Here is a 27,955-nt window from a genome sequence, read left to right as displayed (position 1 = left end):
ATGACATTTATGAGTTACCTGGAAGTCAGTGTGAATTCCCTGGAAGCGTTCTGCATCATTCGCCAACTGGCAGCGGATGTCGTGGCTGTTGGTGAAGATGCTGTTGAGGTGGGCCCAGGTCCTCTGGACAGACATCCAGGAGGAGATGACCAGGTCAGCCACCATCAGCTTCCTCTGCCACCCGCTGACCTCTGCCTGGAAGTATTCGACGTACTTACTCATCAGGATGTTTTGCAGCTGCACCTGCAGAGGATTAAAAAAACAACAACTTTACATTATGATCTGTAAGAAGCCTCTTATAAGCATAAATTAAATAATTAGTATCCATTCGTTCATTCTGAGCATATTCTGCTCTAGTCAATTGCCTCCCTAATGTCAGGGAGTCAGACTGACTGAAAGCATTATATGGAAAGCACAAGGTAACACTTAAAATTAAAACTGTTACATGTAATTCTGAGCCTGATCTTCCATACCAACACAGGATTCAGCATAAACTACTGAAATAGACTAGATTTCACACACTTGGTAGAATCGGCACAGTTATCAAATTCACCTGGTTGTCCTCCAGTGTTTCTATCAGATTCTCATCTGCTTTGAGAAGAGGGGTTCCAGTGCTGCCATGAGTCTCATATGACAATGACATAACACTCCATGTCTGGGTTATCTCGGCCAAAACCTAAATGTAGGAAATGATTGTTCGTGACATAAACAATACACAGTAGGCTACAACTAACACAAGAAAGGATGTTATTAATTAGATTTTGTATCTTATTTCTGCATAATTATTTGTGACTTCATTCTTCACGATCCTTAGGACTACTAGACTGATAATGGACTGTTGTTGGTTGGTCCCTATGATTCTATGATCTGGAAACTATTATTCTTACTTTCTCTATGGCCATTTCTTTCACAGCCTTGTCCACAATGTTTTTGACCTCATCTTCCACACGATGAAGCTGCAATTCCAAAAGGTCCCCCAGGGTGGTGCCTTCCCCCATCACAAACCTGACCTGAGGACCAAAAGGAATACATGACAACCACGAGTGTGATCAGATTTCAGTTGAGGATAATTGGGTTCACTGATCTGTCCTCTTCTTTATAGGCTTGCACATGATTTGGTTGGATAGTTGAATGGAGGCAGAGTACATAAACACTAAAGAAGAACAGAACTCAAATCAGCAGAGTTTTAAATGTCGAAGAGAAAGAGCAGAACGTGATCACTGCTGAACATTATTGAATCAGACGGAATTCGACACTGTACAGAGATGGTCCTGCACCTTGGTGGTGTTCATGAGTTGTTGCCAGTGTCTTTCTCTGACAGCAGAGTTTTGCAGCTCGTTCACGGCTCTCAGAGATGTCAACAGGTTCTTCACGGTCGACTCCAGACCCATATAGACGTCCCACACCCGCACCTCCTTATCGAGCATCTTCATCTCCTTTAATGTAGTCATAAATTATCAGAAGTGAAGCATTTTTCTCAACTGCGGCAAAATGATAAATTCTAATGTCTGTCGATGAGAGCTTATCATACTTTGGCGAATCGTCTGAGCTCCATGTCCATCTGCTCAACATTGATCTCCTTCCATGGCGTCTTGGTCCAATCCTCTATACTGGTCTGTCACAGAGAGGAGAATGGAAACACTTCATCTATGATTCTTTGATGAACTTTACAGAGGAAAATCTATTTCCCCTGCAGTTTTTAACATCATCTGTAGGTGTGGCCAAAATATGCATTTTGTACTAATAAATATGCACCTTCACAAAGATGACCATGTCCCACACTGCTTTGACCAGTATGATGTCAGAGCGGCACTGGCGCAGTTGCTTGTAGTCTGGAAAACTGACCTCGAACAGGTCAGCTGTGTCCTGCAGCTTCTTCATTTCTGCCTCCATCAGTGCTACTGCTCGATTAGACTGGGGACAGACGTTTTGAAACACTGGAGGTTAAAATGGGATTGTTTGTCGGGTTCTAATTAATAATACGCTCTAAGGTGCTTCTCTGCAAAGAATGACAATTAAATTTCTCTTTTTAAATAGGAAGTAAAGCATGTCTTCCAGTGCTCACCTTATCAATTAGTTTATAGGGCTCCTCCACATTGATCTTAAAGATTAGTTCTGTACGAAACTGTTCTCTGAACTCATGCTGTTTGACCTAAATTGTGAAAAAAAAGAGGCACATGCAGGATTCTTCAAAGATGCACTTCCTATGAACATCTGCCTTTACCACTCAGTCTATAATTGTACACACCAGGGTGTGTGGTGTCATATATAATGCAGGACAGAAAGTGAGAAGGTTTATATGTCAGATACTGAGCTCTTTGTAAGGGGTTGTGACACTGACATCCTACTCCACTCAAACACAGCCTCACCTCAAACCGGATACACTTCCTTCGTATAACTGAAACTTCATTTGATTGTAGTGGCGCCACTTCGTGTTTAACTGTGAATGCAATTTTCCTCAGACTCTTCCATTTCTCTGGCAGCTCCTGTGTTTTTTGTGGTGATAAAGCAAAGGATGTCATGTAATGATAAAGGTACATTTCTGGAAATGTACATATTTGTGCATTGGTACGCACTTCGAGCTGTGTGTAGACACTCTCAGGCAGCTGCTGGCCGTAGGTTTTGAGGAGCTCAGCAGTAGACTTGAGAGGTTTGAAGTGCAGTTCGTTGCTAATCTGTCTGTCTCGTATGGCCATGAGGTGTCCCATAATGGCCACAAGGCCTGCATAGTCGCCATCTGACACCTTTTTAGAAAGACCGTGGGCTGTGTCCTGCATAAAGGAGGATAATTCTCTCACGCTGTGGGATAGAGAGGAAAGAGAATGATGTACGGTTTCAGAGTGGAGAGGACTGACACAGGAAAAAGCAGAAAATGCTCTCAGACCTCCACCAAGGAGGAAGTCATTGTTCAATACAAAAATCAATGGTTCAACCTATGAATGAGTTCTTATCTGACCAATAAACTCCACTTCAGGATCTCAGAAACTAAACAAAAACTCTAATCTGAGACTCAGGAGAGGATGGAGGTGGAGAAAAATCTGACATTGTAGAAGGGGTGAATCATGAATTACAGACTTTTTGGGTCATTGTCCGGGGTTGGGAAGATAATGGACGATCACTCTCAGGACTGACTGGATAAAGTCCGATCTGCGCAGTTTCTGAATCAATTAATCAGAGATGATTCAGTCCAGATATACGTACGTGTACATCTAGAGTGAATCATCTGTGTGTTTGTGCTTGTCAATATGTGTGTCTAACCTCTGGTTCACATGGTTGAGCAAGTGTTCCTTGAACATCCAACTCCATCTCTTGATGACATTCATCAGCATGTGCTTGAAGGGTCTGATATCCAGCTGCAGCCAGCCACAAAACACCTTTGTGTCCTCCATCTTGCTCACTCGTACATACAGAGACTCAAACAGGTTGATCTGGAGTGAAGAATGTTACAGTGACTGAGAGGCGCTGACCAAAGAGGAAAAGACCAGAGACTACTGTTGCACAGACCAGCTCCATACACTGAAATTATGGTCAAGTCAGCTTTGAAGGTCACCTGTTCTTTGAAGTTGTCCAGGGTGGGTGGGTTCTTTTTCAGTTCATAGTCTGCATACAGCTCGGCTTCCTCCATACTTAGCACATGGCCATAAAGCAAGAATTGCCTCATGAATTCAGACCTGTGAAAGTCATGGAAAAAGGACCAGCTTTTGCTTAAAATGTTAAATCTTTAATCCTTTCTTCATGCAAGTCTCTATTAATTTCCCCCCAAGTGGTATTTAACATTTTTCAAGGGATGAGAACAAAATTATGTATTAGTGTATTTCAGTAATAAAGCAATTTGATGAATCAAAAAAAGGCCAGTGAAACATATACTTAAAACACTTCTGACCTGTCATCAGTCCAGAGGTAGCGATAGCTGGCAAACGACCCCTGATATTCTCTGACCTGAAAATCAACACAATCTTTACAACTCTAAACAGCACAAACGAGCCTCCGTGTGTGGACAGAGAACACTTACCTTAGCAATAGCTGCACGTGTCCGTGAGCGCATCACATGGCACATCTCTGACAAATCCTCCATCTCATTTATGTCGCACTACAGCATGTAGAAACAACACAGAAGATGAAAAGAGTGTGTGTATGGGCAAATATATTTTCTGTAAAGGTGTATGGGTGTAAAAACCTTTAATCCAACCTGTACAGTACCTGATAGTTATCCAGCTGTTTATGCTTTGCCACTCTGGGGATGAAGGATGCCATATTGGTGATATTAGCCACCATGTTATCCACAATATCATAGAAGTTACCAGTGTGGCTGTAGTCTAACGGGGGCTCGAATGTCATTTCATTGCCACTGAGTACAAGCTGGATCTCAAACAGAGGCACAATGCGCTGGGCTACATCTGTGTTGTCCATGAGGTACTGCAGGGAGCAGCGTACTGCACTGGAGAAGCCTGTCAGAATCATGCGGTCCACATAGTCTGTGTATGCCTGCCAATCACTGCTATCCAGATCTCTGACACCAAGCAGAGACTGGTTCTCCTGAAGCACACATGGCAAGTGATGGGTTAGACGGAGTTAAGAAGGGAAAAAAAAACATTATATGAATACACAGATATGAACATGAGTGTGTTCTGAAGATGTCAACATCGACCTTAGTGTGTGCTTTATTCTGTACTATTATTATATTCTATACTGCAGAATCAAGAGTGAAGTGAGTCAACAGACCTGCAGCAAATTGTGTATATGCTCCCCTGTGCTGCTGATCAGGGCCTGCTGTTTGGAAACAGTCTCTTCAATGTCAGAGAAGATGAGGAGAGAAGAACCACGGCTCTTTCTGGTAATGAAGGCACGGTGGCTGAACTTTCCCATAAGGGCCTGGAGGGCCTCCACGTTAGCTTTACTCTTCTGGACACGACAAGAAATGCTCTGGTGATAGCAAAAGAGGGAAACTATTAGAGCCAGCAATTACATCCCCTTTGGTTGACAGCTGCTTGTTGCTTTTGTTTCAAGAGTGTTTGCTGTAATTGAGGGAAGCTGGCTTGGACTAGATGAAGTGAAAGCCAGGTTTCATGCTACGTTGGCATGCAACAGTTTCACAGCAGCTTTTTCTATTTCCTTTGCACTATCTGCAAACAAACGAGAGCATTTAGTAAATGTTTTTGTATTTCAGTATAAAATGCAGTTAAGACACGTTGCTTTTGTTTGTTTACGATGCAGTCAAACGACTTCCTTAAAATACACAAGAAATATTTGGTACCTTGACCAGGTCTCGTGTGCTTTGAATGTAGTCCCATAGGTCATCCTGAGCCCATGTCAGGTCTTGGAGGGCTGGGTCCAGCTGTCGTCTAGCGCCGTCCATCTCATCTTTAACCAATCCCAGCTCTACAGCCAGGATGGTGCTGTGGAGCTGGTTGTACCACTGGGTCACCAAGGTCAGTGTCTGTGTGTACTACAGGATACAAGGCAGGGTTAACACTAAGACATTTCAGCGGTCAAAAACCATTTACAGCCACATTGCTGGCAACAATAGAAACTTGGTCACCAACCACGTATAGCCGCTCCCGTTTGGAGTAGAGATGGAGAGCTGCTTTGGGAATGTTTTCGTTTTTCAACATGCCCAGATACTTCACTTCCCTTAACACTGATGTCAGCTGAGGAGAAAGAGGAGAAAATGTAATTAACAATTTGATCCAAAGTTGTACTTCACTGCTGCCTTTTTTTCTTCTGGACAGGATCAGCATCTTAAAGTGGAGATCTCATTAAGATACAAGAATAATTAAGGTGGGTATAAGAAGGCCAGTCATTGTTATTAAGAACCTGGAGCAAAGTGCACATGCACAGTACAATGGAGGAATGGAACGGAGTGTTTATTCGTAGTTTATGGTTCCTGATATTTACCGACTTCTGGATAAACATATTCGTTGCCGCTGTACTCAAGACTTGTTTCTTTTTATGCTGATCACAGTTCATGATTTTCTCTATCTGTGGTTATCCATGCTAGTGCAAAATAGTGTTAGTGTTAATTCAAAACACTGTTGTTACTTCTGATAAGCAGGTGCAGCTCTAGGCAGACCAGACCACCCAGACAAGCTGCATGTAACACAATCAGACAGAAAATATATGTTTATATACGCTGTTATGTCTCTTGGTGATTGCATTTTCTCTGTGCTTACTGCAGGGCTGAAGTTGACATAAAACAGGCCTGTGTCACTGTCCAGTGTGAGCAGAGGTTCCTTCAGGTGCGTTTGACAGATTTCTTCCAGGCCTTCAGTCCACTCTGAGAACAACTCCTCATCTTGCTGGTCAAGAACCTCCAGAATGTGCTCACACTTCTGGAGGACATCATCTGCTTCAGCACACCCCAGAGGCCTGGAAGGGAGGGAGGGAGAGAAATGTGGAAGTGAGTAAACCTTAAACGTCATCTTGGACATGTTTGACAAGTCTACTGCATTCTTGCAGTGTATATGCAAGAATTTCAAACCAACAATATTTAACATACAATGTTTATAACATATGTTCCATGTCCTGACAAGGAAGAAGGATGCTTGAAATAAAATAGATCATATCTCTGGGTTTGACTGCATTACAGGACAGTATCATAGTTTAAAAGCTTAAGTCTTAATGAGTCTTAGCTGCTGTTTTTTTATTTTTTTTAATCAATCCACATTATATTAACTCATCGACAGACCTGACAGTTGCTATGTTAAGATAACTATGTTTGCGTGTCATGAGTACGTCAGTCTGTACATGTGGGCCAGCTGGCAGAGGTTGCTCCTGTTGGTGAGTATGCGACTCCGAAGTTCCTGCGACCATTTGAGGTTGCCGGCTACTGATGGCATATTTTTTCCCACGGCAGCACAGCCTGACTGCAGCTGAAACACACAGTAGGAATGAATTACAATGCCATGTAGGATGTAGGATGGTACATTCCGAACAGTGTCAATAATCAAAATGATTGGCAACATTTATTTCTGTTCGGCCTCTCCTACCCCATCTCTGTGTTGATCAAGAATAAAGTGACAGTGGTCTGTTTCCTGGTTGAACATGGCCAACAATACACTGTAGTTAGGAGAGAACAGCTGGTGGATCCTGGGTCTCTCAAGGAGGGTGCTGAAAATCTTCAACAACTAGATGTGAAACAACAGCAGCAACAACAACAATAAGACAATTTTAGGACAGTTTAGACAGCTGATGATCCAGTCATATTGTTCTGATTTACCTCCTGTTATTCCTTGGTTTTTTCACTCTAATTCACCATCAAGTTGAATAAGGACCAAATGCTTTTCAGCTGAGGTCACTTTTATTATAATATGCTAACATGCTAAACATTCTATATTCTTCTTACAAAGATACTGAAAAGTGTGATTGATAATGACCGTGGGCCTGATTGACCTGGAAGCATCCAACTAATAAAGAAATTAGACCTACCTTAAAGACTGACTTCAGGTTTTTGGAGTGCTGAAAGGCCAGATTGAGGACAGTTCCGAGCCTTTGGTCAAAGTCTCTGTTCTGCTCCATGAAACGCCTGTAGTGACGCACAAAATCCTGGACACAAGATGGAATAAGACAGGAAATATTTTCAGTTCATTTCCAGATTAAAAATATTTGAGTCTACTTACATTATTAGGCAATTTTGATTTAATTGTATTATATATTCACTGCAGTATTTCAGTTCTCCTTAGTCGAGTGGACAGTATCAGATGAAAAAACACTTGTAAAAAATGTATTATAACACAGATCAATTTCTTATTGAGTTCTGCTTTTGAGAGGCTGAGTCACACTAGAAGCTTTTATAAAATATCTGGTAAATTAAATATTGATGCACTGGCTAATAATGCCTGCTGTCACTGATACTCACACGTTGCTTAGTAACTACTTTGCTACTTTTCAATTATTGTACTGCTGAGCAGAAAAATAACATCTAATTGTAATTTTTTTATCATTTGGCATTGCCCATCAATAACACTTATAAATTGCTGGGAATCACAACCCTTTGGGGCTTATTAATTACACTGCAGTGCAATATCAGTGACAACTGCAACGATCTCATTTGGCCTCACATCATTTGTATAGTCAAGGGGGTCATATTTGCTCTCTCTGAGGGTCCGCCAACGGTCATGAAACTCTTCGCTCATGCTGAAGACCATCTCACTGAGGACTTTCCCTCTGGATCCACCCAGTTCAATCTTCTCCAGTTTCAGAAAGTCCAGTGCTGTTGCAAAAAGTTCCTATAGATGAGAGGAGGAAAAGCCACTGATGGGTCAGGGAGAAAGGATGGACATAATCATAATTTAAAAAATACACAAAAAAAAATACAAACAAAACCAAAATACAAAAACCAAATATTTATATAAATATGAATATACAGCAGTTTACTTCATGTAAATACTATTTTTTAGGAATAACAGCCAAGTGTGTGCATTTCTAACTGTCATATAAAACCAACACACAGACAGATTTTCTTGTCAACAAATGCACCTCGATCATAAGCAGTCTTTCCATGATGCGATCTGAACGCTGGAACACAAGTGTAGCCGGAAAGTCCCACAGCTTGATCGTCTGGGTGTGTCTGAAGTACTCGTGGATCCGCTGGCGGTGGGTTTGAAATAACTGCTTGAAGGTGCGCAGAACTGAGATGGTTATCTGAACTCTCTCCACCCCCTCCTCAAGCTCCATCTTAAATAGTTCTTCAGGGATTAGGTAGGCAAAGGCCTAAATACATAAACATACAACCATTGAGAAGATTAATTGTTTAAGTTAAGTAGTTTCTCTTATTCTGTTTCTCTACCACAAATACACAGAGATTTATCACTTTACCTTTTCGATGATTAGGTTACAGAACTCCTGCAGGAGGACCACCATGCGTTGTGGAGTACAGTAGTATTGGGAATGGCTCCAGATGAGACAGAGTGTGTGGAAAAGAGCAGGCAGCAGAGCATCTACCTTTGAGAAACTCCTCTCTTCTAAACTGCTGATTAGTCTCCTCAGAGGGCGGAGATAGAGATCTATGTCCTCGGCTTCCAGCACCGCTATCATAATTACATACAAAAGTATTAATGGATAACATGATCCTAATGGGGATTTAATGTAAGAAAAGTGAAAATCATACAGTGATCTAAAAGTTGCTTTCTTAAACTGACATTTCTAGCGACAGCAGCAATGTGAGTGCCATATTGCCTACTTTTGCTAAATGAGCATGATGACACAAAAAAGCAATGGTAAAATTACATTACAATGTATATATGATTCTGAAATCCAGAAGAAATCATCAGGCTAAATACAAGTCATTTGTGTACTTGAGACCAAGAAAAGAGAACAGAGATGTTATTTGCGTATTGCGAAGTATTGAGCAAATGTGTGGAGGACACTGCTGTGATAATATCCCTAAACTCTGAATGTCATATGCGTATGTATCAAAACAATGACTGCGCAATATGTTTCTTAAGTAAAAATAAATGAAAAGTCAGGCTGTGAGAGACTAGATGACAGAATGAGGAAATGAATTAATTAGTACTGATAAATGATGAGTAATGTAGATCTACCCTCATTGACTTGGAGGCAGACGTCCTTGAAGGAGGAGTAATAACTGCTTTTGACTCGCCTCAGTATCTCCATGATGCGCTCCACTTTGGGGCTCTGGATCTAAAAACAAGGACATTACATACAGTACTAGGATGTACACACAGTGGTCAGTTTATTATGCACACCTGTAGAATCTATTACAACACTTCTGCCGTACACTGTAGTTTAACAATGCTTTCATTTTATGTACTTTGTCGGAAGTGTTTAAATAAATTACTAGTTTCTTGCTGGGGCCACAGTTAAACATGGCTGTACTGGACAAGAGGATGTTGGGAGATGTTTGTAATGTTTTGTTTTAACTAATTACATACATGAGAGTGGCGGAGTGTTAGAAACACCTCTCAGTATGGTTCAGTCCAGTACAACAGCACAACAAACATTATAGACATCATAAAAGTAGACGTAATGGCAGAACAGCAGTCGTAGGTTGCATCAGAATGTACAGGTGTGGATTCAAAGTGTATATCACGCCTATGAGAAATCCATGACTGGAGCGTACATTATGTTATGCTCATTTAGGGTCTGCTGACATTTATTGATTTCGAAGCTGTGAACTTGAAGTCTGTTCTTTTAAAACCATCAGAATCTCACATGCAGTCTCTGAGTTAAAACACCTCTATTGCTAGTACACTTTCAGTATACATCAACTGCATCCCTATCTACTTCCACAGAGTCAACGTCATACCTGTGACTGGATGCCCAGCAGGTTTTCCCTCTGAGTGGACCAAAACTGGAGCTCCACGATGGGACCTGGATGGTCCCCTCGGAGCAGCAACATACCGGAGTCTTTCTTCAGGACATTCCATATCTGTCCAGACCACTGCACTATCAGAGTTTCTATAGAGTATAACAAGCCACGGTCCAGTGGCCAACCGGCGGGGCTGAGGGAGACAGAGAAGGGGGCAATCAGTGTGACAATATTGGCTTTGGAAGATGAAAGTGCAGCAGGCAAACGGCAAATAGGACTAAATATTATTCTTGTAAACGTCATCACTGTGTTAGCTGCTAACGTAAATCTGTGTTAGCAGTCACAAAATGTTTGTGCATCGGCAACTTGTGACATACAAAGGAGCATAATATGCTACGATATATCACCTATTATACTCAGTATTAATGGCAACAGGCACTTGTACCTGTCCAAAGGGTGCCTGCTACTTTTATAATCGCTGCAATGAATCTGAAACTTGTGCAGCGATGATATTAACTGTCAACCGAAGGTCAACTGACAACAAATTAACTACTTACCGCTGTATTTTCCACTTCCTCAAGGGCTCTCTTAAGACTTTTAGCTAACTGGAATTTTTAAAAATCCGTCAGCTGCACAATACAGATGTTAAATTCCCGAGCTCGATTCCCAAGCTGCCATATTGTTAATTAAAGTAAACAAAGATGGTGAACGGAAATGGCACTTGACCTTGTTTTTCCTTTTTGTGTTTTATTTTTCTTTCTTGTCTCTCTGAATGCTTACTTATTTTCTCAAACTATTGATATATTTTTAAAACATGAATATAAGATCAAGGCAGGTAAGTGAATTGATAGTAAACCTATTAAGTTTGTGATGTTGTATTGTTAAACTTCCGGCTTCTAGTTGAACAGGAGCATCGCCAAGTCCTTCCGCTGGCTAAAAGTACTTTACCCGGCCGGCCTGTTATTATTTCCAGCTGAACAGAGGAGCGTTTAACGGATTTGGAAATACGGCGAGAGTCAGTCAGCCTGTGGGGTTGTTCCAAAAAATGTTTTAAATATCAGGAATAAAGACGAGCATTGCGTTATGATCCAGGCAAACGCACTGACCTGAGCACGACATCCTGAGGCCGCGCCCTCTCCACACACAGCGGTAGCGGCAGCAGCGTCCGTCCCTCCGCGCGGCCTCTCAGGGTCACCACCTTGCTCCTCAGGTTCTCCAGGTGCCTATGGATGTCATCAGACATCACCCGCGGCCAGTCCTCATGGTTCAGACCGTTGGACAGCACGCACACCAGCACCTATGCAGGACACGCAAGCTGGTTGTAAGTGGACACTTGTACTGTATTACAAAGTGCGTCCTTCCTTTGTCCTGCCAGCAGTGGTCTTAGTTGGAAAGTCCAACTATATGCTTGAGTTGGACTTTTACCTCCAGACACACACACAGTAGCCCACCTCAGAGATGAGAACAGGTAGGTGCTCCATGGGGTAACCAGGCACTTCTCCCAGTCGCAGCTGGTGTCTGAATCCTTGGCGGGCAATTCTCTTCACTCCTCTCTTCAGCACACACAGCAGCTTGGTCTTCCATGGTGGGGATGTCTTCAGAGATGCAAAAACAGTAGGAATGCTTTCAACAGCATTGAAAGCACCAGAAATAAGTAGTGACTTATTTCAAAAAATTTGTGTTAGATGGAGTGTCGATGGCAAGCCCTGGAGATTTTGTGAGACCTACATGGCTGCATATCAGCTTAGTGACCTGTTTAAGGGCTAAATTCAGTATGCAGTTGTATGCATGGGGCAGTGTTTCCTTTGTTCTCTCAGGATGTGAGGGATTTTGCAGATCTTTTTTGTTAATCAACTCTGTCTTCATGTCACCCAGGTATACAGATAATGAAATGTGCCTGAACATCAGTCACTCTGCATGAGTCAGCATCATCATTTTACAGTATCTTTGCTTCAGGTATATTAGTATACAGAATGTTTAACATACTATGCATATGAAAAACAAGATATGAACTACACCATTAAGTTATTTACTAAAGGCCATAACCGTGATTGGATTTGCCTGCAATATTCACTTTTCCCAAGGTGGGGAGATGAGGAAGAAAATGCCAAATACTATAAAAACAGGTGCCTCAACTATTTATAAACTCAGCTCATGTTTGTGTTCATTTCTTACCTGTGCATCCCCTGCGTGCAGTGTCCCTCCCGGACCAGTAAAGAGCAGCAGTCTGTTGGTCCAGATGTGGTCCAGGAAATCCAATATAATCTTCTGGTTCTCCTCTGCTCCAATAAAGCGGTTCCACTTATCTGTCTTCACTCGCAGCACACAGAAGGCCTGCTCTCGAAGGAAGTCCACCCTCTCATCTGACAACACCACCCCAGCCTTGAGAGAGGACTCTTGGGGGACACGCACTCCTCCAGCCCCTCCACTGACTAAATCTCCACCATTGCTGATTGTGCTGGTGCCCTCAGCCATGAAGCTGTCAGGAAGAAGAAATAGGGGTACTACTACTTGATTCAGTGTGTAGCGAATAAGAAAAATGAATCTTGTAGAGACGGGTAAAAGGTACAAACTCACCTCAATCGTTCCTGTCAAGATCAGAAGCTATAAATTGACATTTCTCCAATCATAATAATGTTGTACTCTTTCCAGTGTCCCAGTCTGATGTTTCTTCTCTCTCTCCTACAGCTCTGAGGGCTATCAGCTGGAAAAGTGATGCATACCTTGATCGATAGGTCACCTTGTCGCTGTGACAACGCAGTGTGGGCTGGTTTCATTATCCTGCTTAGTGGAGGCTGTTTGTGTCTTTCTGTATGGCCTGCAACCCAATCCTGTAACCTGAGCATTCAGAGGAGACCTGGCTACAGTGACACCTGCAGGACAGGTAAGGATATTACACCTATGCAGCATTTACAAGGTTTTTTGTGATACAGCTGTATGGGAGTTACATTTTTTGATTCTAGAAATCGTGCACTTACCATTTGTATGTCTGTATATCAGAGGTCAGAACAGTTGAGTTGTTTGGGTTTGTCACTTTAATATGCAGAAGTACATATGGCAGCTGACACTGAAAAGAAATTAAGTTCTAGTCAAATTCATCCAAAAATAGTAGAAAAAGTGTTATAATTATCCTCCTCCACTAACCTATGTAATGTGTGGCATCACCACATGGGGGCAGTGTGGTACAGTGATTCTGAGAACATCTTTAAACTGTAATCCAAAGTGACCCCAGCCATGACATCCTATTACACATGTTATGCCATTTATATAAAAACGTGGAAAAATGGGACGTTTCTCTAACTGTGTTACTTAAAATATCACAGCAATGATTACCCTTTCAAAGATCCTTCACTTTCAGAGTTTAACCTTAATACTCGGATGTAATCATATCCCAATTTGAAATGGGCTGACTGGAGAAGGCAGAGCTTTTTTGACATATGAGTATAATGCTAACTTTGTATTTGTACATTTGAACCATATATGGGATTATGTAGTTCCTACAAACAGGTAATATACAATAAGGATCTTTTCAGTAAAAAGCTTGTCAAAACCTAACAATTTAACAGCTGCAAAATGTCCTCATCCCTTGTGTCCCTCTATATTAAATGCAGTTTAACAACTCAATACATTATACCAGATTTTTTTTTTTTTAATATCCTTTGACTCACCATTTGCAATTTTTCACTTCATGCGACTTGTAAATGCTTAATATACGAAACCTTTGGAGGTTTATGTCTTTATTTTCAAGTGTGCAGCATTCATCAGTAGTGAATGTTTCCGTTGTTCACAACATTGGCTTTACTAGCCAGTAATCCATGGCAGTACTCCAAGGGAATTTGTCCTTTGTGAAATCCATTTCTCACTCTGTTTGCATAAGTGAATGCATGTGTGTGTTTTGTGTATGTTGTGTGTGTCGTGTGCTTGCACGAATGCTCTTTGCACACATTCATTTTATGTGTGTGTGTGTCATGCATCTTTGAATTAATATTCTTAATATGAAATGTAAGAGCGCAGTTTGTGTTGGTATTAATGCACATATGTGTGAATCTTTCTACTATTACATGCCTGCAAAAGTGTGTGATTGATGTGTGGGGCTTGTGTGCATGTATGCCTGTCCAGAGCCCAAGGCGAGTGAGGCTCCCCCTGGGGTGTCTCCACACACACACTGTATGTAAGCCCATTTGAGCCTGTCGACAGCAGGAGCGTGACTGCCCATCTCTCTGACCTCATGCCCAATGTCAGCTCTGCTCTGCAGGGATGGAGGCCAGAAAAAGAGATCTTCGGACAATCGGGGGACAAGAGGAGCGAGAGAGGGAGCCAATGGAGAGACAAAGGGAGAGGAAAAAGAGAGGGTGTATACTGGGGTGGAGAATGAGGGACAGTAAGCTTACAGAATACAAATGAGACTGGAGAATAGAGTGATGAAGGGGCAGCGGAGCAACAGCAGAACAGAGATACGCGTATGGCCGGCTGTTAGTGATAAATATTTAAGAATAGTTGTGAACAGAGACTCTGCTGAGTAATGTAAACAAGAGAAGTAAGAAGGCAAATAGAGAAATGTATCATCAACTAGTATTTAAACTGCCAGCTCTTGACTCTACCTGAAATACCACCTGTAAGTGGATGTAGTATTCAGCTCCTGTGTAGTATGGTGTCTTATTTAATCTTTTAGCAGTGTAGTTTTAACCTGAAGCATCTCCCTCATTTTTTTCCCACCTCCTCTGTTTCTCCTTCTCGCTCTCTCCATTTGCTGTTGCCATGACTACATGTTGCTTGATGATCAGACTGGCGTTCTTGAGTATGGAGCTTCAGCCTGGCTTGCTCCATGTCTCTCCTCTTAACTGTTCCTCTGCTCCTCTTTTCATCACCCTTTCCCTGCCCTCAGTCAGGGGAGAAAAATTATACGTAGATGAGCTTGAGGTCTCTGTCTGCCACACACACGCACACACATACACACATACATCGTGATGGCCATCATCTCCTCAGGCACTGGGTGTCTTGACCAAGTGTGCACTTTGGTTCTACTCACCATGGCCTTTTTCATTTTGTCTTGTAGTCTCGAGAGAAAAACGACAAATGCATTTGTCGACAAATGCAAATGTATTTCTGAAGCAGTTGGACTCTGGGGAATCAAAGAAGCAGATTAAAAAAGCGGATGAGGGGTCAAAAAGAAGGAAAAATGTCACCACGATGAAAGAGAGAAATTGAGACAGTGACAGCGATGGCCAATTCATATCCACTGTCACGGGCACACAAACGCACACATATGTAATGATCATTTCAGAGCTTCCCTCCTGTTGTTGGCTGACGACTCGTGAGACCCTATCATGGCTGGAGATTGCCATGTATGTGCTTGTCCAGATGGTGCTGACCAGCCGTCCCTCCCAGGGTAGATGAAGTAAATGGAGCGATTACAGTAATGACCAACACACACATCTGTCTCATTCCTCTGCAGGGCTGCCAGCTATTTTGGACACACACACACACACACACACACACACACACACACACACACACACACACACACACACACACACACACACACACGCTCACTCCTGGAGGCTTAACCACCACCTAACCATAACAATAAACATTACTTGCCTAATCCTAACCCTAACCTCAACCTCACCTTAAAGCATGTCTTCACCCTAATATTTAATGATAGACATTGTGGGGATTTGTGTTTTGTCCCCATAAGTAAGGCAGGTCCCCACAATGTGAGATTTTTGTCCCCACTACTACAGGAATACATGCACACACACACACACACACACACACATACACAAAAGAGATCTGCAGAGCTGGTTAGAGCAGTCAAATCCCATTATAATGTGAATTTTATCTGATGCTACTGTATTGTACAATTTTGCAGTTTGCTATTTGCTGGTGTGGGGAGTAAAGATGGAAAAATTTAAGTCGCCAGTTGACATCGCAGACAAAAAAGTGTCAGTTTGGATGACCCTTCTTGTCAAGGTGACTGCTTAATCCCTCTCAGTTCTTGTTGTTAATGCGTTCGATGGGTATTTCTCTTTCTGTCTCTTCAGTCTCACTCTACTCCGAAAGCATCCTCATCTCCCTTTCATCACTCCAATCTGGCCTGCTGAAAATTTGCCCCCTCCTCTGTCCTGCCGTTTTCCCTGTTTCAAGATCTTTCGTGTTTTTCTCCAACCAAAAACGAGTCGAGAGAGGGGGGACAATTCGGACGAGCCACCAGGGGCAGACGTTCTCTTTGTAGTTAGTAGAAAAGGTAGAGTGTCACCAGCAAGATTTTCTTTATCAGACCTCTCCTTTGTTCTGCAAAGGTCTCTCTTCTATGTCTGGGCTCAGTGATATTTGAGAGGCAGGTCTGTGTGTGCAGGAAGGGGTTAGAGAGCACGGCCAATCTCCCAGGATGTGTGTGTTCCTGTGTTTAAGTCCTGAGCTTGCTCTCCCCTCAGCATATCATGTGCGTTTGTGCTTTCTAGTTGAGGGGTGCCCTGCAACTTGCATTCGGAAATGCTGAGGCCATGCTGACCACTTCCAGGATGTTCTTCACTAAGTCAACACTTTGTGTAAGAGAACACCCTAATTTCACTGGCAAAGTACTGCAGTGTCTCCTCCAAAATCTGCAGATACGGTATTTTTGTTGAAAAAGAAAAAAAAAGGACAGCATTGTTCTGTGCTGTGGTAGACACAGGTAGTTTCCTCTTACATCGAGTTCACCTGGGCATGCTCTCTGGAGACTCATTAAGCTTTGCTGAGACAAAGAGATGCACTAGAATAAAGTTAGGTAGAAAACCTTCTGTGTGTGTGTGTGTGTTTGTGTGCGTGTGGGGAGGGAGGGGGGTTGGTTTCCAGTCACTCTTCAATCCTGTAGATGGGGCTGTTTCTCTATCAGGCTCTAAGAGAATGTCCCCTAGATGGTTTATATTAAAATTTCTCTCATGCCTCCTCCTCTTGTTGCTTATGAATACCCATATAAGCTCTGGGGAGATGTGTAATATGTGTGCTCCTTGTCAATAGCTGAATTTGATTAGACATAGCTCCACTGTGGGCATATTGTAAGCATATTTTGGTAGGTATCCACACATATACTTTTGCACACAAGCCAGTAGAAGCGTGTTTGCAGATTCAGAATCAGACACTTGCACACTTAGTGTTCCCTTGGTCTTTGACAGAGAGGGAAAGTGTTGTTTCTATTGATTTATCGTCATCTGCTAACCTCAGAGATATTAAGACCATAAAACAATAAAAGAGGAGTGGAATACACCTGGGTAACCTCTGAACAAATACAAATTACCCAGATCTGCTCCTCTCCGGTGTTGGATAGCATTTTTAAGAGCACTGAGAGCTGGAGAGGTGTTTGGGGGGAAAAAAGAGAATGAAAAATTATCCGTATCTCAGTTTGTTTCTTCAACTTTTCAAAGTTGAAGAAACTAAAGTGCAGAGCGGAGCTGTTTGATGTCAGAGATATTTTAACTTCCTTCAGAAGTCCCCCCCATGACATGATTAGGTAAAGAGTAATACCATACTGCACCCTATATCTCAGTGATTTAGTTATTTAGCCAAATGAGGTGAAAGGAGCAAAACGTTTCCATGGTTCCAATAAAATATGTCTGAGAACAAAGGAGGGACTTAGACACACTGACACACTAACTGTACCACCATCCCCCTTTCAAATGACTACACTACTTTATCTGATTGGCTGCCACTGCGCTTGGCCATTACATGTGAAGATGTGCTAATGAAGGTAGACAGAGGGGAAATGATAGACTGAAGTTTCACTCTGGTGAATAAGATTGTAGGGCACAGAGTCTGATTGTCTGTCATTTTTGTGCCATTCATTTGCAGTTATTGCAGCGGCCAGCAATTAGTTTAATGTTGCATATAGGTTAACTGTGGTGCCGTCTGATGTTCTTTTTAGTAAAGGGGCTCTTCTTCTGGTGCTATTGTATGGAAGGTAGACAGCTTTGTTCTAAAGTTGTGCAGAGATTAGGCCACAGACAGGCTGGCTGGTCAGGAGGACAGGCTGCCCTTCACACAGTTGTCATGCGGACCACGTGGATGTTGATAAATTTTGCTGTGATGCTTGATTACTAAAGAGAGAATTCTCTCTGCCACAAAGCAAAATCTTTGTTTGGAACATTCCAGTTGACATTTGTTTGCAAAAGCTGGATGACTTGTTCCCTTCAGGATGAATTGAAATAACTTAGCAATGCTGTGGCTTTTAATCAGGGGCCACCATCAGATCAGTTTTCTTTTTGGTTTAATGCTTTGATTCATGGCCAGATATATTCCTGTTAGCCTAAACTGTACTTTCGTATAGTGTTAATTATTAAATGTTAGCATGCTAAAACGCTAAAACTAAGATGGTCAACATTGTCCCCGTTAAACATCAGTGTGTTAACAGTGGCACAGTGAGCAAGTTAACATGTAGCTCGAGCATACGTGCACACTCTCTGTCTTGTTAACATCAAATCATAATGTTGAAGATGTAGGCTGGTTATAAAACCTGTCAAGTTTAAGAATGTTAATGCAGCTTTCTAGAAAGATGGAAATTGAGATGATGCAGAAAAACACATGCACACACAAAAAAACCAAATGTCATTGATCAGGGTTAAGCTTTGATCTCTGTGTGAGAGCATGCCATGGTCGATCGATAACTTTAATTCAGCCTCAAGTGTGTGTCTGCACGATTCTGTCTCACATGCCTCTCGCACCTTGACACTTTTCAAGCGTATGCACACACACAGTCATATTGTTCCATTTCTCAAATCCTCACACACCAAATTAAACACACACACATACGCAGCAACCTGATTAGGTGAGCCACAGGGGTTAGGCCTAATGACAAACAAACTCAGCATGTGCACAAACACCTCAGCTCCTCAGATGAAATATAGATTTTCCTCTGCCCCAAAAGCTGATGGGTATTAGGAACAAGCATGTGTGCATGTGCGAGCGAGTGTGTGCCTTTATGCTTTCGTGTGTGTATGTTCGTAATCTTGTTCTCCAGATTGTTTTCTATGGAAAGAGGAGACACCAGGGAGAGGCGTGTAAGTGATTGGACACTGCTTTGTTACTGTTAAAGACCCTCTCTCCAGGGAAAGAGTGGGTTAAATAATTGTGTTTTCTGCTTGTGTGTGTGTGTGTGCGCGCATGCATGTGTGCTTGTGTTTGTCTTATGGATTAATGAAGAACTGCATTGGTATTTTTGGTTTTTATAATTGTGCATTGTTTACTTGTAAGTCTTTAAAGATTACTCAAAATGTCCCTAATGTGTGTGTGTGTGTGTGGAGACCAAAACAGACCTATAAGGAGAGTGGATACTGGACTGGCCAAGTGGAAAGAAACACAACACAGAATTAGTGATAATGATGCACAGGAAATGAGCAGTTATTTGCTAACAAGTTCACCATATTTACATTATAGGGTGAAAAGATGTTAATGTGGTGTTTACAGCATGCTGCGGCCAGAGGGATCAATGGCTACTGTTTTTTCTTTTTTCTTTTTTTTTATTTTAAAAAAGCCATTTTTGTTGGACTAAATGATTGAAACACAATCAGACACAGACGACACAGCACACAGATCTCAGTCGAACACATGAGGGTTTGTACAGCAACATCTGGCTGCCATTATTGAAGGAATACGGCATAGCTGTTCCTTCATGTTTACTGACATTCAGACAAACTGCTCAGTATTCAGGCGGTTGACACAGCACCTCAGACACAAGACATTATGTTGGACTATTGAAATAAGATATCTTTTCCAATAGTATGTCCGTAATTCACCAAAAATATTACATATATATCAATATGTACAGCATGATTTCCTTCTCAATCAATGATTTTATGACGTCTCTTATGCTATTTCATCCCAAACTGATGCTATCTAAAAATCATCAGTTAACATTTTAGCCATCCAAATGATCGTATCATCAAAAGCAGAGTATTTAGGAAGCAGAGGGATTAAGATGACTCATAACTTTAATTATAATCCATAATAGGCTCCACTTTCATGCCAGCAATCAATTTATCAGAGTTAATGTCAGCTCTCCCTTATGGCGGGTGTCTTATTTTGGGATGAAACTCTTCAAACTGTTCCAAATCCTTCGATATCAGCGGTGCGGGGTGTGTAACATCTTGTAAGCCTGTCTTGTGTGTAACTGTGTGCTTGTGTTTGAATGTGCTCAGCTCACTGTAGGTTAAGCTAAGTGGCTGTCTGGCACAGGCATCTTTGATTATCTTTATTTATTCCTACCACCCGCTGTTTCTCTGCCCAGTCTCTCACTCATACACACACCCCTCCTGCTAAAAAGCTAATCTTTCTGTGCTAATGAAAGGTATTGGGTTTCCTAACAGGCTTTTAAAGGAAGGTGATGGATTGAGGGATAGATGGATGGTGGGAGGGGAGAAAGAATACGGGGAGGGGAGGAAGTGAGAGGAAGGTGAGGTGTCAATAAGCACATCAACCTGATCCCTTTCAGACTGCGAGGTGTGCATATGCCCCTAATGTATGCATTCTTGCACGCACACACACGCACTCCACGCGGCTTTAGTTGCTCATAAATCTCTGGGCAAAGCATAAAAGCAAGTCCTTTGGTGCCAATAAGCTGAGAGATGGATTGCTGGAGATGTCTCCACCTTGACCATTGCTGTGATAAATGCCTGAGGGTGTGTATGCATGCACTTCAATGTATTACATCAGTCAGGAACTGTAAGTCTGGGCAGATTGGTGCAGAACTACTGTTCTAAGTGTATTTTGTGTTGCAGAGAGGAATTCATGATGTGATACTTGTCATTTTTAACTCATTTGCAGGAAGAAACTTCTTCCTGTAGACCGACCCAAACCGCATTCAAAACCGTTAAATGTGTTATTTGGTATTGACCTGTGTACTGTGTAATTGATGGGATTTTGTACTGTATATCCTGGGCCAAATTTATACATGTGTGAGTGTAAAGCTGATAATACAAGTAATAACTAAAATAATAATTTTAAAACATTGGATGGCAATCAGATTCTTAAAACAATATCCTTTCCCTGTGTATATATCTAAATTTTCTTCGTTCGTCCACCTTGTTTATTCCTCCAGGTGAAACATTCAGGGGGTGTCTTGGGATCATGAGCACATGCTCTCTCCTGATCTTTTCCCCTTTCTAATAAAGCTCATAATCATTTGTTTCCCAATCACATTAGCATGCCAATAATGAGAGGGGTAAGTCAACCATTAGAATATGTTCCATAATTCATTGTTGACTCCTGTTCATTACCCCAAACTCACTCCGATGAATCTTTAATAAGTGTGTGTGTGTGTGTGTGTGCGCGCGTGCGTGTGACTTTGCATCTCTGTTTATCATCTGGGGTGCAGAGCAGTGTCAGGCTGCAATGGATTGTTTGTGCTGATGGAAATTCACATGATGGACTCTGTAATCTGCCTTTTTCCATTTGCATTACGTAACTTATGAATGACGCAAGCAACGACTTTAATTGGAAATATATGCAAGGATGCATTACTGTGCATCTGTGTGTGTGTCTCTCTATCTAACTCTCTGTTTTCTCACTTTCTGTTTCTCTTTCGTGAGTGATGCAGACAGCTGTTATCAGTCGCTGACAGAATACTCCCATCAACCCCCTCCTTCTTGCTGTCAATCACAACACATTGTCACTAAGTTGCCATTTAAATAGCCCCTTCTCCTGTGTTTACCCAAGAAATATGTCTGCGTGTGAGTGCACAAGTGGGTGAGTGAATAATGTAAAAGCCCTACCCTTGCTCGGCTCTTCTCCTCTCCAGAAAAAGACAAACACTGCAGGCTGATTAATACACAAGAATTCCCCAAACACCTTCATCAGGTTCCCTACACAGCAAAATTACTCCCTCAATAAATAAATAGTTGTTAAAACCAGCTGGAGCATCATTAATGTCCGGCTCCAAGCCAGAGTTGCTTCAAGTTGTGCATGTTACTCTCTTTCTGTGTGTGTGTGTGTGTGTCTTTTGGCACCTTCCTAATGAGATGCCTGTGTTTCCCTCCATTAGTAGTTTATTAGATAGCATGGGTCGCTGAGGTTTGTAAAATACAGTAAGCTTAATTTAGCACATTTGGCACTATGGGGGCATAGGGGACTTAAGGGAGTATCAAGGGCATGAACAACTGGCATAGCTTGGGATGTAAATTTAAGTTGCCAGCAATAATAGGTGAGCTCTTGAGCACAGCCATCATACCCTTCAACAAAGCATTTCTTTATTGCCCTGCCTTAAAGGTGCTGATGACTGTGAATATAATGATGTGTGAGTGGGATTTGAACCACATGACAATTGCTGCTTAATTTTATGCTGCTGCTTTGAATGTGTGTGTGTTTATTTTTAATTTTTTTTAATGCTTGACTGTGGTCAGAGGTCACTTTGCAATCAAACCGGGTCGCAGACGTGGAGAGGAATTTTATCTTGTATATTCTGCTAGAGGAGCAGACTTTGTGTATGTCATGCTCTTTTATTAGAAACAATCCATGGGTGCTGCTGTTGCAAATGTGCAAAATTATTCACTCTCCTGGTTGAGGGAAAGACCTACATGACTCTGGATGTTTAAAACAGCAAAATGCAACAAAGGCTTTGATGAATTTGGGTAGAAGGTTGTACCACCCATACAGTCCAGAGAAACACGGCTAGGTGAGAAGTGGATATTTATTTATGTGAGTGATGCATATGTTGCCATTTCAACTACCATATAACCTGATTCCATACTGCATGTTTGTTTCATATTTCCTAGTAAAAAATATATGGTGAACTGTGCATTACAGTCTATATAACATATGTACCTGAGCTAATGTGTAGCACCACAGAAAAAAAAATCTCTGTATCCTTCAAGAAGTATGAAGGAGAAAGTATATGAAGTGTTTCTTTTATTGTTAATATTCTGTGGATAAAAGAAAGATACACCTAGTTTACTTTGTTTGCTTGACCTCAAGCACACACACACACACGAACACACACACACACAATATAATTTATAGCTAGCTGGTAAGTGACAGATAGACCCATTTTCTCCACCGTTCATGTAACCTTTTCTGTCTGAGGCTATCAAAGGTCACTCCGTCAGGCCTGATTTACTGTAGAAGCATGGTGTTCTCTCTCTCCCTCTCTCTCCCTCTCTGAGACTTCCCCTCCCCCCTTACATTACTCTGTTTCTCCATTTTAAGCCTCTTTTTTGACATGCACAGCCCACTATGTAATTCATAGATCCTCTGTCAAGTTAATATGCTGATGTCAAGTTTGACGAGACCCGTTAACACCACCCACCGTGTCCCTCTGGCAGTATTACAGTATTACATTTCTGTAACATTTCCTACACAATAAGAGTAGTAGAATTCAGATTGCTTGTAGAGGTGTGGACAAGATTACAGTGTTCTTATTGAAGACTGGATGTATGATGGTTTTAGCCACGCTAGCTGCATGACTCCAGGAAAAGTTGATCTGTTGCTTCAGTCAGTTCACCACTGTGTTCCAGACTGAAATATCTCAACAATTATTTGATGGATTGACATGTATCCTAATGACTGCTGATGCCCTGACTTTTCCACCGGCACCACAGGGTTGACATTTGTAGTTTGGAGTACTGATATTTTAACAAGTGTCTTGACAGCCGTTGAATGGATTGAGATGAAATTTAGTACAAACATTCATTTCCACCCCAGAATGAATTGTAATAAGTTTGGTGATCCCTTACCTTTTTGTCTACTGTTACCATCAGATTAAAAGTTAATTGGTCCAATACTTTGGTTTATTCCCATCAGCCTCAGCTGTACTTTGTGTTTAACTTACAGCTCAAATGCTGACATGTTAACATGGCAAACTAAAATAGTAAACATTACATCTACTTAACATGCGTCCAAGTATAGTATGGCTTCAGACTTAGTCTTGTCCTATATGAGAGGCTACAAAGCGATGTTTTATTATAGATTTTTTTCCTTGGTGAGAAAGAAAGTAAATTCTTTACTACCAGATGTCAACCACTGCACAGGCAGTATGGCTCTAACTGTCCTGTGATAGGTAAACCAAATTATCATGGAACTTTTAGATGTAGACCTGCATAAAGTCATCTGTTTTTTTTTCTGCTACTTGTACCTGTTCCTCTTCTCTGCCATGTACAAATCTTGGTTTTGGGATGAGACGGGGACAGTGTACTCGACACATAATTTGACAGGAAGAATGATGGGGACGGTGCGGCACACTATAAAGAGCAGATGAGAAACAGCTGAGGCAGAGAGGCAGACCCTTTTTATCATTTGTAATAGTTGCATATGTGAAATGTGAGCTGGTTTGATGAATGTAGCTGTGACACAAAAACACAACTGACACATCATTGGGTCGTTAATGAGAAGAATAACACTTTTGCCCAAAATGGTGAAAAGCTCATTCATGCAAAAAGCTTTACAATGCTTTCTGTCACACCTGATGTCTGGATGTGGAGGGAAAAAGGTGGGCAGCAGAGTGGATAGAAAAAGAGCAACTACGGAAAGACATTTTTAATGGGTGAGGAAGAAACGGAATGGGAATTATGTCTTCTTTTCTTCTTCATCAGTGTCATTAAGACCAGAGGTGAACAAAGATAACAACTCTAGTATTATGAAACTGAGAGAGAGAGATGTCTGAGTGACCCTATAAAACAACAAGTTAAAGTGTGGGATCCAAATACCTTTTGCTATTGACAAAGCTATAACAATATATCTGCTACAGGGACCCGCAGAAATGCAAAAATATCATCTCATGTTGATGGAGAGCTGTTTGCACTCTGGGAGAATGGACACAAGTTAGACAGAGTGGATGGAGGACTGGAATAAATTTTGCATTACTCATCCTTTGATGTCTTCGTCCCTCCATCTCCTGGTTGCGTTGCCTTCTCTGATGTCATGCTTCTTTGCATCTCATCTGCATCCATTCATGTCCCATTTGTCTCTTTTGAATCCTCTGTCAGGTTCACAGGCGTCCTTGCATTTTGTTTCTTATTACCTAATTGCATCGTATTTCCCATCTTGCTCTTCCTCTCTATTCCTTGTGTGTTTGTTTTGTTATTGCAGATCCGTTTAATATTCACAAGGTGTGGCTGAGGCCTCGGGAGCTTTAATCTCCCTAACAAAGCCACTGCTTCATTCTCTTCCATAGCGTGTGTTTGCGAGAGGAACACGTTGTTTTCTTTACTTTGGATATGTGTCAACGTCGTCCCATTAAAACACTTTACTGCGAAGCCACAGTTCACTTAGCATATTGATTCATTAGTTGGATTTCGCACACCAAGTCTGCTGTTCTTGTTTATAGTGTTTTCTAACATGTAGGCAGTTTCCTCTGTGGCTGCGTGCTGTGGAGGGACCGTGTGCATAGCTGTCAAGAGCTAAATGCTTTGAAGTTCATCGTGCTGTGTGGCGTTTGAAGAGAACAATGAGAGAGTATTAGACTCTCTTGTTAAGCCTTCCTGGGAACAAACAAAAGCAACAATGGAGCACTTGTTGAGTCTTTTTCCTCCCTCACAGCTCCAATACAGAGGTACATAAAATGACACTTTTCTGCACATTTCCTCTGTTGTGGTGTGTTGATGGACTGTGCGTGCGTGTCTGCCTTTTATGAGAACATTTCTGTGCCAGTAGCGATTGTTGTTAGTGTGTGTATGTATTGTGCCCAGGTACTCTGTGTTTAACCTCTGTTGTTCATTAAAAGAGGATGCATGTGACATTTATAAAGAGCTCAACTACTTAACAAGCAGCTTTCTCTTTCTCTTTCCTTCCCTGTGAGTTATTATCCCTTATAAGCTGAAGTAAACCGTGAAAAGGCAGCGTTGCAGAAATGCTATATTAGACCGTTTAGATTTCATACATTTATGCCTAATCTATGAGACGGTTTAATGTGACACCTGTCTCATAAATAACTATCAGTTCTTCTGTTCGTGGAAATTACTTGTGCACAGAGTGTTTCTCGTCAGCAGGATACCTTTGCCAAAGCAATCCACGAGGCAGAAAAGGACAATCTGTCACTCTGCTTTACAGCATGGTCTCTTGAGATTTTTTGAAACTAGCACAATGTCCTAAAATGCAAATGTGTACTTCCTGTACAAAAAGTGTGAGAAATACATTTTGGCCTTCTTGAAAGTAGTACTTGAGGGGGACATATCTATAAACAGGTTACAGTTTGACATTGAAATAATGCTGGAGGAAGTTTGGGTTGTGGTGAATGGTCACAAATATTTGACAACTTTGGCTACAGGAGTTATAATCTAGACTCAAGCCAAGCAGTTTCCTTCTGTGGGTGAAGTTTTAAATTTTGTGTTGTTCTTCCTTCAAACCACAACACAAATCCTACACAAACTCCACACAGAAGGACCCAGACCAGGATTTGAACCTAGAACCGTCTTGCTGTGAGGCAACAGTGCTAACCACTGCACCACCGTGCCACCCTAAGTACAACCAGACGTGATGAAACACGTGATGAGCACACACACACACACACACACACACACACACACACACATACAGAAACAGAGTCAGTTTCTGTTTCTGTAAGGTGAATCAGTTTTAAATTTTTATATCATTCTGTAACCAGGGGTGTTCCTTATGTTTTCAAACGCAAACATTAAAAATTGATTAAACATATACTATCAATAAATCCACTCAATCCAACATATGCATAGTATGCCTTGAGACAAAGGTTTGATCGACTAGCATGCTAGTGCCTTCATCACTCTCCACACTTATACTGTCACTGAACTTGTGTGTGTGTGTGTGTGTGTGTTTGTATGTGCAGGCTGAGGGAGGGGAGGGCATCAGCGCTGTAACCTGTGTCACTACTTTTGGCTCACAGCCGAGTGGGAGTTCCTGTTTTCAAAAACCCGTAAAAGAACGCAAATAGAATCAGCCTCTGAAATATACGGGTCTCCAGGGGAGTCTTTGTCTCACCTTAAGGATTTTGTATCATTTTTTTTTCATTCTGTGCCTGTTCTCCTCAGACACTACTCATTGGGAGTAGTAGCTATAAACTGTCTATTATGTTACCTTATTAAACACTCAAGGACACTCTGGTATATGTCAGATCTATTATAGTTCAAATTATGTTTGCAACACTTCAGTCTGGAGGTATTAAACATCATGTAGGCTGGAGGTTAAATATTTCCCAGTGTCTGAGCAGGAAATACTAACAGAGATGTGTCCAACAAGCCTGAGGTTACTTCACCCTCTGCATCTCACATTTACACTGTTGCTTCAAGGTTAATCTTTATGTCAAAATCTCTCGGTTTGTCTCTGCCTTTCTATTTCCCTCTCAGGCACTCCCCTCCCCTGCTTTCTCTCTGATCCTGCCTCAGATCAATGAGCTGGATGACTAGAGTAAATCTTAATGGTCATGGTGTGTGTGACAAAGTTTAGATGTGTGTGTGTGTGTGTGTGTGTGCCTCCAGTGCAGGTGAAGTATTGCTCACTCAGCACTGTCCTGCCCCTTGGGCACCACCACACGCCTGCCTGCCTGCCTCCTGTCCAGCCACAATCAATTTCACAGTTACACACACACACGCACACACACACTACACAGTTATCTTACTAAAATCAGGTTTTGTACATGGAAAACATTAAAATAGATTTGTAAACATATTTATTCCATTGATGGATGTGATTTGATGAATGTGTGCAAATAACATTACTAAAATTATTTAGATCCTCAGAAAATGTTCACTT

General features: G+C 41.7%; 1 protein-coding gene across 1 annotated transcript in view; it reads right to left on the bottom strand.

Moving 5' to 3' along the window:
• Positions 1-11,574, bottom strand: part of dnah9l (dynein, axonemal, heavy polypeptide 9 like) — a 34,057-nt gene extending 22,483 nt beyond the window's left edge. The window contains exons 1-27 of the mRNA XM_046408689.1: positions 11,374-11,574; positions 10,265-10,460; positions 9,540-9,639; positions 8,815-9,026; positions 8,476-8,709; positions 8,058-8,225; positions 7,426-7,542; positions 6,987-7,124; positions 6,745-6,869; positions 6,171-6,366; positions 5,544-5,648; positions 5,255-5,446; positions 4,723-4,923; positions 4,201-4,536; positions 4,013-4,090; positions 3,884-3,939; positions 3,551-3,671; positions 3,259-3,428; positions 2,577-2,799; positions 2,370-2,486; positions 2,066-2,152; positions 1,756-1,914; positions 1,532-1,615; positions 1,278-1,436; positions 888-1,010; positions 554-676; positions 19-243 (exon numbers count right to left, since the gene is read on the bottom strand). Coding sequence (XP_046264645.1) covers positions 19-243; positions 554-676; positions 888-1,010; positions 1,278-1,436; positions 1,532-1,615; positions 1,756-1,914; positions 2,066-2,152; positions 2,370-2,486; positions 2,577-2,799; positions 3,259-3,428; positions 3,551-3,671; positions 3,884-3,939; positions 4,013-4,090; positions 4,201-4,536; positions 4,723-4,923; positions 5,255-5,446; positions 5,544-5,648; positions 6,171-6,366; positions 6,745-6,869; positions 6,987-7,124; positions 7,426-7,542; positions 8,058-8,225; positions 8,476-8,709; positions 8,815-9,026; positions 9,540-9,639; positions 10,265-10,460; positions 11,374-11,510 — 4,182 coding nt within the window. The 5' untranslated portion in view covers positions 11,511-11,574. The remainder of the gene's footprint in view (positions 1-18; positions 244-553; positions 677-887; positions 1,011-1,277; positions 1,437-1,531; positions 1,616-1,755; positions 1,915-2,065; positions 2,153-2,369; positions 2,487-2,576; positions 2,800-3,258; positions 3,429-3,550; positions 3,672-3,883; positions 3,940-4,012; positions 4,091-4,200; positions 4,537-4,722; positions 4,924-5,254; positions 5,447-5,543; positions 5,649-6,170; positions 6,367-6,744; positions 6,870-6,986; positions 7,125-7,425; positions 7,543-8,057; positions 8,226-8,475; positions 8,710-8,814; positions 9,027-9,539; positions 9,640-10,264; positions 10,461-11,373) is intronic.
• Between the last annotated feature and the right edge of the window lie 16,381 nt (positions 11,575-27,955).

The sequence above is a fragment of the Scatophagus argus genome, chromosome 13 (assembly GCF_020382885.2).
Source record: "Scatophagus argus isolate fScaArg1 chromosome 13, fScaArg1.pri, whole genome shotgun sequence".
NCBI lineage: Eukaryota > Metazoa > Chordata > Actinopteri > Scatophagidae > Scatophagus > Scatophagus argus.
The sequence above is the reverse complement of the archived record's forward strand: the minus strand, read 5'-3'. Positions and strand labels throughout refer to the sequence as shown.